The sequence below is a fragment of the Pan paniscus genome, chromosome 18, assembly GCF_029289425.2.
Source record: "Pan paniscus chromosome 18, NHGRI_mPanPan1-v2.0_pri, whole genome shotgun sequence".
Taxonomy (NCBI): domain Eukaryota; kingdom Metazoa; phylum Chordata; class Mammalia; order Primates; family Hominidae; genus Pan; species Pan paniscus.
Genome location: NC_073267.2, coordinates 55,375,980 through 55,388,760, shown reverse-complemented (window position 1 = coordinate 55,388,760; position 12,781 = coordinate 55,375,980). Strand labels below are relative to the sequence as shown.

General features: G+C 41.3%; 1 protein-coding gene and 1 pseudogene across 1 annotated transcript; one reads left to right on the top strand and one right to left on the bottom strand.

Annotated features, from left to right (window-relative positions):
• Window positions 1-5,204: 5,204 nt before the first annotated feature.
• On the bottom strand, window positions 5,205-5,978 carry LOC100968143 (retinoic acid receptor responder protein 2-like). The gene is made up of 2 exons (XM_034941069.3): window positions 5,918-5,978; window positions 5,205-5,839 (listed from the first exon to the last, which is right to left on the bottom strand). Exons 1-2 carry the CDS (start codon window positions 5,976-5,978, stop codon window positions 5,298-5,300), a joined length of 603 nt encoding a protein of 200 aa, XP_034796960.3. The 3' UTR covers window positions 5,205-5,297.
• Window positions 5,979-6,207: 229 nt separating this feature from the next.
• LOC100967794 (angiogenic factor with G patch and FHA domains 1-like) lies at window positions 6,208-10,536 on the top strand (annotated as a pseudogene).
• The last annotated feature ends 2,245 nt before the right edge of the window (window positions 10,537-12,781 follow it).

The following is a 12,781-nucleotide window of genomic DNA, read 5'->3' as shown; positions in this document are numbered from 1 at the left end:
TTAATGAAAAACTTACAGCTAACCCCCTTGATAATAAAATACTGGTTGTTATGCTTTGACATTTGAGAACAAGATGAAAATGTTAACATCCAAAGAAATTACATATGAAAAATAAACAAAATCATTCAAGTGGGAAAATAATAGGTTAGAATTGTCTATCATTGCAGATGACATAAACTTGAATACAAAAGTTTATAAGAAATTCATTAAAACTCACTAAAACCAATAGAAGAGGAGTTCATCAAGGTCACAAGATACAAAAGCACACCAACATGGCACATGTATACATACGTAACAAACCTGCATGTTGTGCACATGTACCCTAGAACTTAAAGTTAATAAAAAAATATATAAAAATAAAAATAAAAACAACCAAAATCAATATACAAAGTTCAATTGTACTTTTATGTACTGATCTGATCAACCTGAAATGATCAGGCTGAATTTTATTTTCAACCTGAAAATAAAATTAAGAAAACAATTCCATTTCTATGTGTATGAAAAAGAAATAAATATTTAGGAGTAGATTTAATCAAGTGCACTTTTACACTAAAATTTTCTTTGTTAAAATACATTTTTAAAAACTGAAAAATATAGGCATCGATGTTCATTTAGGTAATATTCCATTATCAAATGTATCCATTTGAACTCAGCACAATAAAATAAAATATATTTTAGCATTATTTTTATCATAACAAATAAAAGTTGGCAGAAAACTCATAAATAAAAAGGAACTAATTGTATGTGTCCAGAATAGCCCATCCTAATTTTTCTATTTTACATCTACTATAAATCAAATAGATTTTGTTCCATATTTTATAGTGGATCTTAAGATAAAATCCAAAGTGTTAAATATGTGAGATTGGTTATAAGCTCACCAAGGAGGTTTTTGCTTAGTGTAAAAATTTAGAGAGCATAAACTTGCGAAGGCAGAAACAAATGTTTTTGAATGAATTACGAAGGACAATACTCACGGGAGTGCTTCTCACTTTAATCAAGTGACTCACATAATCTTACTTTAGGAGAAACTGCCTCTCATTTTAGACACTGGTTCATAGCAGATGCTAAATGAACCAGCAGCAAGTTCATATCCAGGAGAACTGCTCACTGTACAGGATTTTGTCTCTGGCTGATGACATGATTCTGTCTTTCATAGGCTACTCCTAAGCTTCTATAATGATAGTAGAGTTCAGCAAAGTGGAGCCCTAGGCCTGCCATCTTTATGCTCCTGGCCACCAGCAGCATCCCACCTGAGCATGGTGACATAGGGCATACAATTGACACCCACCTTGCTGCTGTTCACCTCCATGTACTAAGTTGCTAGACATTTTGCAGTGGAAATCCACCTTGCTGTGTCTGGTTGGCCAGAAGCTCTGTGGGTAGAATGGGATGGTCAGGAGAGCACATTGAAAGAATAGATGGGAGCTCAGAGGCTATCCACATTCCTGCCCCCTGCCCGCGGCCACAGCCCTCACCCAGCTGTCCAGTGTGAATGTCTGCTAAAAGCCGCTGAACTTGTTCTCTATCACAGAGGTGGAGTGACAGCTGTCTGAGGACACCACACTCCATCACTAGGCTCTTCTGCTGGTGCCACAGCTCCAGGTGGAAGGGCGAGTGAGCCAAGGACAGGTCCCGCCTTTCACATCCAGCCCACACTCCCATCAACTTCCAGGCCAACTTCAATGTCCTGATATGACACTCTTCTTGGAACTCTTGTGGTTCTTCAACCAGGAGATGGAGACAGTGGGGTTGCCAGTAGCCAGGCAGTGAAAGTTGGTTTGGGTGTCCAGCATGGCTGGCAGTTTCCTGTCCATCCACTGGGGCCAAATCCTCTGCTGGTGGAAGTGCATGTGAGGGCCATAGCTGAGGTTAGGGGCAGAGGCCCATCTGACCAGACCCCGAATCCAAGGCCACCCATGCTCAGCCCCAGCCTCAGTTTTCCCTCCTAATCAGGAAGAATGTTAGCCTTTCAAGGACCTCTGCCTGGGCTGCATGAGGCTCCCAGGAGCTTCAACACTATGTCCCTGCCCAGTCATGTTCAGAGCTGGGCCATGTGTCCCCTCCCATTTCCTATGCTCCCCACAAGTGGCTGCTCCTGCTGAGAGGTCGAGGTGCTTCATCCTGCCCTGGAAGCCCCAGAGCATAAGGGAGTCTCCAGGAGAGACCCCACCTGCCCAGGGAGGCACACGGGGGTCCCACAAGGAAGGAGGCCCAGCAGGTAACCCAGCTAAGTGAATGAGCCAGGACAGGCATTGGGAACACTTTACCAGGAGCAGAAACCCAGCCCCTTGCAGAACTGGGAGCCTCAGAAGCAGCTGAGAAGAATTGCCCCACAAGCCTCTGAGCCCCTAAGCCAGCCCCTGCAAAGCTCCGGCCACTGGTAAAGATGGTGTTCCAGAGGCCTCAGCTCTTTTTTGTCCTAACCTCCAGGGCTGTCACCATTCCCTCCCTCACAGCTCAATTAGTTTTTCTTCTTTCTGGGTGTTGGGATGTGGCTGCCTTTCTGTCTGGACTCATGGGTAGGCTGGACTGCCTTACCCCCAGGAGAGGGGCACCAGGGGCCCAGGAAGGAGAAAGGAGGGAGTCCCTTTCCCACAGTGACCTCCTCGCCATCCATGTGCAGCAACAGGCTCACCTCTCAGAGGACAATGCTGAGGCACAGGCAGTAGCAGTGCAGAGAGACACTGGGAAGAGGCACATCTCAGCTCTGAGCTGTCCTCCAGGCATCCAGGGATGGGGGAAGGAGACGCTGGGTGATGAAGACAGCTCAATGGGCTGTAGCAGAGGCTGTTCCCAGGACTGGGTGATGGGAGTGACTTAACGCTTCCCACTGTTAGACTATGCCTTCTGAAAGTGGCTCTTCAGTTACCCCCCCACTCGAGCCCACACCTCTCTGGGATGGCCAGGTAGGCAGAGGCAAGCAGGGAGTCATCGGCGAGTACACTAGGGTATGTGGTCAGGGGCAGAGGCCGTTGGGGCAGGTGAGCAGAAATTTTTATCCTCTTCCTGGATCTGCTCCTCTCCTGGGGTCTCCTTTTCTCTTTTTCCCTCTGCTTCTGTCTCCCTGGCTATTTCCTCCTCACTCACTTGCCTGCTCGCCACAGAGGTCCCAGGGGCTCAGCCCACCACCAATGGTCCCCAAGTTGTAGCTGCCCATTCCATGCCCATCCCACAAGGACCCTCATCTGCATGAGTGCATCTCTGGGATCCTCTGAAACCAGAAGCCCCAACTCCCTGACAGGACCCTCCATGGCTGGGCAAAATCCACCTGCCACTGTTCCAAGCCAGAATGCCCACGCATTGTCCCCCTAACTGCTCTCTCATACCCACAGCCCATCCCCCCAAAATACTGTTGGCATCCCTTTTCCAACTTTCACAGCCATTCTGCCCTCCCGCTGGGCTGTAGCTTTTGTCTTCTGGTTCTTTAACTGCTCTGTCCCTCTGCCCCACGGCAGCCCTCTGAGCTTCCATGCACTGCTGTGCTCACACCTGCAATAGCCACCTCACCTAGAGTGAACATCAAAGTCCCCACAGGATAGTCCTGGCCTCCTCACTGCTCCTGGAACCCCAGGGCCCTGTGTCCCAATCTCCCCATCTGCAGCAAGGATGTCTGCTCCCACCCCCAGCCCGCCACCCAGAGCCCAGGACAAAGCATCCAGAGCCATCTGGATGGTCCAATCTCACCTCCACCATAAGGGGATGCAAACCATTGTTTGACCCCAGGGAGTTCATCCCCCAGGCCTCAGTCCCTCACCTACCATTAACAGTTAAAAAGCAAGCAAAGAACAGGAACAGATAATTTTCAAGAGACAATGATGGCCAACAAGCATGTAAAAAGTGCTCAACATTGCCAATGATCAGAGAAATGCCAATTAAAAACCACAGTGAAATACCATTTTACTTTTTTTCTTTTAATTATACTTTAAGTTTTAGGGTACATGTGCACATTGTGCAGGTTAGTTACATATGTATACATGTGCCATGCTGGTGCGCTGCACCCACTAACTCGTCATCTAGCATTAGGTATATCTCCCAATGCTATCCCTCCCCCTCCCCCCTCCCCACCACAGTCCCCAGAGTGTGATATTCCCCTTCCTGTGTCCATGTGATCTCATTGTTCAATTCATAATGGCTAATTATTGAAAAGCAAAAAAAGTCAAATATTGGCAAAGATACAGACAAAAGAGAATACTTATACATCGTTTGTGGGAATTTAAATTTCTACAGCCTCTATGGAAAACAGTATGGAGATTTCTCAAAAAAAAAAATAGAACTTCCATTTGATCCAGCATTCTCAATATTGGGTATCTACCCAAAGGAAAATAATTCATTACATAAAGAAGACACCCACACTCATAAGATTATTGCAGCACTATTCCCAATGGCAAAGATATGGAGTCAATTTAAATTTTGGTATACATTTGTACCATGAAATATTACTCAGGCATAAAAAAGAATAAAATGATATCTTTTGCAGCAACATTAATGGAACTGGAGGCCATTATTGTAAATGAAAGAACTCAGAAACGGAAAATCAAATACTACATTTTCTCACTTAAAAGTGGGAGCTCAATAATTAATACACTTGGATATAGAGACTGGAAAAATAGACACTGGAGACTCAGAAAGATGGGAGTCTTTCTGAGGGTGGTAGAGTGGTAAGGAATGAGAAAATACCTAACCAGGACAATGAGCACTGTTCAGATGATTGTTACAAAAAAGTCTATACTTCATCCCTATGCAACATGTCTGTGTAATGAAACTACATTTGTATTGTCTAACATATTAACAAAGAGAAAAAAAAACCCGACTTTTATCAAGAGTGCAGACTGAATAGACGTCATAATTTTCATAAATATTTAGATAAGGCAAAAATATAATTTTAATAAAAATAAATGAATAATAATATTGTATTTTAAGAATGGTATAAAAAGATAATTAGATGAATTAGAGTAGTTAGTACTTAGCACAGACAATATGCAAGGCAAGATTCTAAGCCATTAGACATTTACAGAATATCCCACAGTGTAAAATAAACGAAGATTCATTGCCAATGACAAATTGACATATTTTAATCATATTAGATGATATTAAAACCACTATAAAATTTACTGTTTTGTTTCATAATAAAGGGATCATAATGTTAAATAACTCATTAAAACGTTTGACTAATTAGGCATAGATATAAATGGGCAGCATGCTGAGCAGTAAACAGAGGATACACATTATTTTCAAAGACCAATCAAAATTATTTATTTATTTATTATTTATCCGGGTGGGGAGAGCAGCTTTATCAGCTACTGATATGGTGGGGTTCTCTCCCTGTGAGGTGGGGTCTTCAACTGGTCACCCCCGGCAGTGGTCCAGGAGGCGCCATGCAATTTAGTGCTGGGCTCAGCTGGGGGCCGGGCCTTGGAGAAGGCGACCTGTGCAATGAAGCAGTAACTGTGGGTCCTCACCGCCCGCTCCGCCCTGCTGCACTGGGTCTCCTGTTGCTCCTCAGACTCCCGCCAAACCTGCGTCTCTATAGGGCAGTGACTCATCCAGCCCAGAATCTTATCTTCAGAGCCAAGTTTGACGCAGGCCAGGCATTTCTGCTTCCTCCCATTGGGCTGGACTTTGCACTCCGGTTTCATCCAGTCCTTCTTCCGGCCGCTTGTCTGCCTGAGCTTAAATTCCAGTTTCACAAATGTTCCAGTTGGTAAAGGCCTGTCCACGGCCCTGTCCACACTGGTCTCCGGGAAGCACACTGCAGGGCGGGTGGATTCCTCCAGGGCTACCTGCAGGCCCCGGCGCTGGGCCCCCTGAGCTCGGCCCCGCCCACGCCCCTGCCCCCGCCCTCACTCACAGGGCCTCTGGGATCCACAGCAGTTCCTTGCTTCTGCAGTCACCCCGGCCCTGCGAAGCGGATGCGGACCCCTCAGCTCTCCCGCTCCGCCGGGAGCCGCGTCCTTCCCCACCCTGCCCTGAGGGGCCATGCCCACAGCTCGCTGGGCAGAGGTCAAAGAACCGGGAAATGTTCCTGTCTCTAAACTGACCTTGGGGTCCGCCTGGAGCATTCCCTCCCACCCTGCCTTCACTGTTCCCTGGGGCCTGCGGTTTTAGCAAAGTTCCCTGCCCCCTACCAGTGCCAGAAGCAGTCCTGTGGCCCACTCCCACCCTTCACCCCTTTTCTGGCCCATTCACTCTCCCCACGGAGTCTCCGACATGACACCCCCTCCTCCCTACTGTCCCAGGAGCCCCGCCCTGCTTCCCGCGCTCAGCCTCCTCCGTGAACGTTTCTCCCTCCCCATCCTAAATCTCTTCATCCTAAACGGTGCCCCCCATTCCAGGGTCCCAGGCAAAACCGACAAAATTATTTTAAATGGGAACATTTGAATTCCACTGAATTCATGACAGCAGAAACCCATCTGGTCATATTTTAAAGAATTATGAATTGATAATAGCAACTATCAATTTAAAGTGTAACTAGGGTTAAGAATATCCACCATTATTATCACCTGAGATCAGGAGTTCCAGACCAGCCTGGCCAACATGGCAAAACCACGTCTCTACTAAAAATACAAAACGTAGCCAGGCATGGTGATGGGAGGCTGAGGCAGGAGAATCGCTTGAACCTGGGAGGTGGAGGTTGCAGTGAGCCGAGATCATCCAACTGCACTCCAGCCTGGGCGACACAGTGAGACTCTGTCTCAAAAACAAACAAACAAAAACAACAGCCAAAAAAAAAAAAAAAAAAAAAAAGAATACCCACCATTTTACCGACAACAACAACACCCTGTTATGGCTAACAAACTAGTTCAGTAAAGTTGCAGGATACAGTATTAACATGAAAATTGTTGCATTTTTATACAGTAACAACAAAATATCTGAAAAAGGAATAAGGAAAACAATTCCATTTATAATATCAAATCAAATGAAATAATTGATTAAATAGATGAGTTTAAACAAGAATATGAAAGATCTGCATACTGAAAACTATGAAATGTTGATGAAAAAATTGAATACAAAATGGGAAATATATCTTTGTGTTCATGGATTCTAAAAATTAATATTGTTAAAATATCTATGCCACACAAAGTCATCTACAGAGTTAAAGAAATTTCTAACAAAATTTTAATGCCATTAAAATAAATTTAGAACAAACAATTGTAAAATTAGCATGGAACCACAAAAGACCCCAAATAGCCAAATACTGAGAAGAACAAAAAGGCTGAGAGCCTCAAACTTCCTGATTTCAAACTATATTACAATGGCATAGTCATCAAAATACTATAGTACCTACCTAAAAACCAATGGAACAGAATAGAGAACCCAGATATAAACCCACACATATACAGTCACCTGATCCCACAGAATTAGGAAAAGATAGACACATCAAGAAATGGCATAGAAAAAAACTAGATATGCACACACAAAAAGTGACCCCTTCTCTTATATTATCACAAAAATGAGTTTAAAATAAAGATTTAAACATAAGAACTGAAATCATGAACCCTCTTGAAAAAATAGGGAAAAAGCTCATTGACACTGGTCGTGACAATGAGGTTTTGGATTCTATACAAAGAACACAAGCAACAAAAGCAAAAATAAAAAAGTAGAACTATGTCAAAATAAAAAGCTTCTGCACATTAAAGGGAACAATCAACAAAATATAAAGGCAATATATGGGATGGGAGAAGCTATTTGTAAACCATATGTAGGATAATACGTTACTATCCAGAATATATGTAATACTAATCAATATGAAAAAGAAAAAAATGCACAGCAGAACAAAACAAAAACCACTTCCCTGATTAATTGGGCAAAATATCTAAATAGCCATTTTCCCAAAGACATACAAATGGACAGCAGGTATATAAAAAGATTCTCAACATCACTAATTATCAGAGTAATTGAAATCAAAATCACCGTAAGATATCACCTTATTGTGGAGTTAGGAGAGCTATTACCAAAAAGTCAAAAGATAAAAAGTGTTAGGGTGCAAAGAAAAGAGAGTATTTGTACACCGTTGTTGAGCATGTCCCCTGGTTCAGCCATTAAAAAAAAAAAAAAAAAAGAAAAGAAAAAAAAAACAGAAGGAAGATCCCTTAAAATGTATAAATTAGAAGTACCACCAATCCAGATTCAGAGTATACAGCTACGGGACACAAAATCAGTATTGCCAAGGGCATCTGCACTCTTCTGATACAAATAAATGGATAAACTGTGAGACAGATAATTTCAACTTTAATAAAGAATGAAATTCTTTCATTTACAACAATATTGATGAACCTTGATGACATGAAGCTAAGTGAAATCAGCAAAATACAGAAAGACAAATACTATATGATCTTATTTGTATATGGAATCCAAAAAGAAAGAAGGAAGGAAGAAAGGAAGGAAGGAAGGAAAGAAGGAAAAGAAAAAGATAAAGAAAGAAAAAGAAGGAAAGAAAGAAAGAAGAAAGAAAGGGAAAAGGAAAGAAGGAAGAGAAAGAAAGAGAAAAGAAAGGAAAATAAATGAAACAGAGAGAGTAGAATGGTAGTTACCATGGGCTAGGAAGTGGGGAAAACTGGGGAAGATATCCATCAAAATGTGCACACCTTCAGTTATATAATGAAAAAATGCTGGGGTCCTAATATGCAGAATTGCGGCTATAGTGAATAATAACATGTACTCGAAATTTGTTACAAAAATAGATCTCAGTTGCTTTCACTGCACATGGAAAAGCATAAAGCAACTATGTGAGGGGAGAGATATGTTAACCAGCTTCATTGAGATAATTTAAAGATATATACACATCTCAAAACACTCTATTGTACACCCTAAATATATACACGTTTCGATGTGTAAATCATAGTTCAATAAATGTGGAAAAAAATAAGAGTAATCGTCAGGTCCTATCTAGCCGCAGGTAAACTTTATTTAAAGCTCTCTTGGCCACTCTTTCTGGCTCAACCTGGGAACAGCCGGAGAGATTCTGGCCCCTTGACTTCTCCGACACTCCTCCAGCTATTCCCTTAGCTGGGAAAGATGTAATGCTTCCCAGGGGTTTTCTGGTTTCCAGCTGCGCAGATGGGGCAGGGCCATCAGCCATCCCCTTGCTCATTGCCCACAACCCCATTTGGCTCCAGGCAATGCTTGTCGGGCCATCCTGGCAGGGGCCACAGCAGCCAGCCTGGGTGAGGCTGCCTTTCGCTGCCTGCACTCCCATGGCCTCTGGCTCCGCAGGTGTCCAGTAAGGCCCAGTGCAGCCCTCCTCACATTACCAGTGAAGACAATGTAATTGCAGAAGACACTGAGGACGAAAATGAGAAAAAAATTGGCCCCCACACATTAGAGTAATTGTCACTAGATCACCTGTGTTGCAGACAGGATCATTCTTTATCCCCACTGTCCTCGGAGTATCCCACTGCTTCCCATGCTTAGCCTTTTAGTTAATTTTACCCATATTAGTTTTTTGTTTAAGGGAACAATAATTCTCACTGTATACTATTTACTGCAGTGAAGTATTTCACAAATTTGTGCATAATACATAATTAATTTTCTAATGGTAAAATGTAATCACATTCTACAAATTATTACAATATGGTCTCTTAAAGAGAGCAGTATTTCAAATTAAGTATTTCAAATTATCTATGCCATATAAAATCTAGGTAAAATATTTTACTTGTGTGCAACTTTTGATATTTCTGCTTTTCAGGGAAAAATATGCTTTAGAAGATTAAACATCTTTTTATTACCTCTGTAAAACCTGCTACAATTGGATGAGAAAATGATCTGGAGCATACTCTTTGAATCCCTGAAGTGGGTGTCAGTGTTTCATGAAGAAATTTATTTTGACCATGACGTGCCAAGTTATGTATTTGTAGATCAAGCCAGTCAAAATGGAACAATTGTTAATGGGAAACAGATTGTTTAGCTGAAAACTAAATGTGACCCTTATGTACTTGAGCACAGACATGAAGTGAAAATTGGAGAGACTGTGTTACCCTTTCACGTTCACCCTGGCAGTCATAGCTGTGATGGCTGTGAACCACGGCAGGTTAGAGTTCACCTTCGCCTTGATAAGAAAAATGAATTGCTTATTGGTTCAACACTAAGTAAGGAGAAAAAAGAGTTGGAAATAAGAAAATAATTAAAGAAAATAATACAAGTAAAATATGGTTTACAGAATACAGACTATGAAGATGAATAGACATTGAAGAATATACAATATAAAGATAGAGCTGGAAAACGTAGGGAGTAGATTGGAGTGAAGAAACTTTCCAAAGAGAATGATGCTCTTGCATCTATTCATTCTGAAATTACTGACAGCAACAAAGGTCGGAAGATGTTGAGGAAGATGGGTTGGAAAAAAGGAGATGGCCTGGGGAAGGATGGTGGGGGAATGAAAACTCCGATCCAGCTTCAGCTTCAGGGAACACAGGTAGGTTTGGGGACAAGCAATCCATCCTCAATTGAAGACGTTCACCTTTTCCAAAACAAAAACAAACCAACTGGGACAAGGTATGAGAGAGGTTTGCTGAAAATTTCTCAGAAACTAAATCTTAAAAGATGACCTAGGGACTGTGCTTTGGGTAAAAGGGACTGTAAAGTGAAGGTTAATCATAGAAGAAATCTCAAGCTTTTTAAAAATGGAGTTTGGAAATTCTTATTTATTTTATTTTATTTCAATTTTTTGCAGAACTTTTGTCCCCAAAAGAGTCTGTAGCACAAAGGAACTGTGTCACAGTTTACCCATTCCTGATTCAGATGTGTAATAAAGTTTGGTTTGCAGCTTTTAAAACCATTTTTTAAACTAATAAATAGTGATTGGATCAAGTTGTGCAGTAAGTGGACTAAAGTTTACAGGGCACAGATGAGTTTATCAAGCTTCATGATTTTATCTTGTCATTTATGACATCCATATAAACAAAAAGCCATAGAAGCAAGACTCATATAACCACTAATGACTTAAATGTACATTTGCCTTCATCTCCATATATTCACAGTAAGACAAAAGAAGCATCAAAAGTTTATAAAAATAAATCTGACTATATGCATCCTTGTTTATGTCCTTTAGAACCCACTTAAAAGAACCTCTTGTACTTGAAATAGACGAAATAGTATTACTGAAGAACTAATGAACAAGTGACATATTGTAGAAAATTAGTCTTTTATTGTTTTTTTCTCTAAAGAATATGTTGATTTGTATCACATATTCAGTATTTATATTGGTTTGTTTCATAGCTAATGAGATATTTAGATATGAACAACTGAGTACAGTATTGAAGTAGTGTGCTGGCATTTGTAGTTTTCATAAATGTTATTGCAGGCAATGAAGTTATGCCAGAGAAATGTGATTTCTAGTACAGAAGGAATACTTAGCGAGGATCTCAAGTTTAAGGTATTTATTGAAAATGTTCTCAATTGCAATAAAAACATTATAACATTTTAAAAACTCCTTTCAATAAATTCTGAATTGAAAAAAATTTAAATGATACATTTTATGGAGTTAGGGAAGTGCTAATGAGGTAGAATGGCAATTGAAGCCAAGAGATCTGAATTCAGGTAAATAATTTTACCCATATTAGTTTTTTATTAAAGGAAACAATAATTCTCACTATATACTATTTACTGCAGTGAAGTATTTCAGAAATTTGTGCATAATACATAATTAATTTTCAAATGGTAAAAAAGTAATCATAGTCTACAAATTATTACAATATGGTCTCTTAAAGAGAGCAGTATTTCAAATGAAGAAACTTGGAATTTCTCATGAGGCGGTAATCTATGCCATATAAAATCTAGGTAAAATATTTTACTCATGCGTGCAATTGTTGATATGCCTGCTTTTCAGGAAAATAACATGCTTTAAAAGATTAAATATCTTTTTATTTAACTCTTCAGACAATAGAGTCGTTATCATGCCTGTGAGCTAGGTCCAGCAATGAGTCACCATTTGACCTGTGACCAGATCCACATATGACAGTCAAAATTCCAACTGTGGACTGTGTCTATGAGTGAGATTCAGGGCCTTAAGAGTGGGCTTTGTCCATGTGTGAGATTGACAATTTTAACTGTTGGCTGTATGGTGGGCCCTGTAATAACAATCTCTGTACCATCAAAGGGCATTATAGAATATGCATAAGCTTCCTAATACTTTGTGACCTTTCCAAAACTAGGAGACTGAAGATCCGATACATTGCAATAAGTCCAGCTTGAAGAGTCAAAATCTCTTCTGTTTGTTGTGTCCATGTATGATAGTCATCATCATGCTTATGAACTGGACCTAGATATATGTGACAATACCACCTGTGGGCAGGGACCAGGAAGGAGAACCACATCACCTGAATGATGACCCAGAGATATGTCAGTATCCATTTTGAGAGAAGAGCCCTGGCAGGAAAGTCACATGACCTGGCTGCTGAGCCCACTGATATATCACAATGCCCTCTGTGGGCAGGGCCAAGGCAGGCGAGCCAAATTATCTGGGTGCTGGGTCCAGCAATGTGTTACAAATCACCCTGTGGACAGAGCCCAGGAAAAAAAATAAGAGTCATATGACCTAGGTGATGGGCACAGAGATATATCACAATGTCCTCTGAGGAGGGACTCAGGAAGGAGAGTTACATCACCTAGAAAACACGGCCAAGGTATATTTCATAATCCCAAGTACAGACATTGCTTAGACAGGAGAGCCACATCACCTGGGTGCTTGGCCCATTGATTTGTCACAATCACTTCTGTAGGGAGAGTCCAGGCAAAAAAGTACAGTCAAGTCTACCAGGTGCTGGGCCCGGTAATACATCCCAAT

Bases quoted from the DNA above. Each gene is read 5' to 3' on its own strand.
- LOC100968143 (XM_034941069.3), bottom strand. From the start codon at position 5,978: ATGGCCCCTCAGGGCAGGGTGGGGAAGGACGCGGCTCCCGGCGGAGCG. The intron at 5,840-5,917 runs GTCCGCATCCGC...CCTGTGAGTGAG, and splicing joins CGGAGCGGGAGAGCTGAGGG to GGCGGGGGCAGGGGCGTGGG.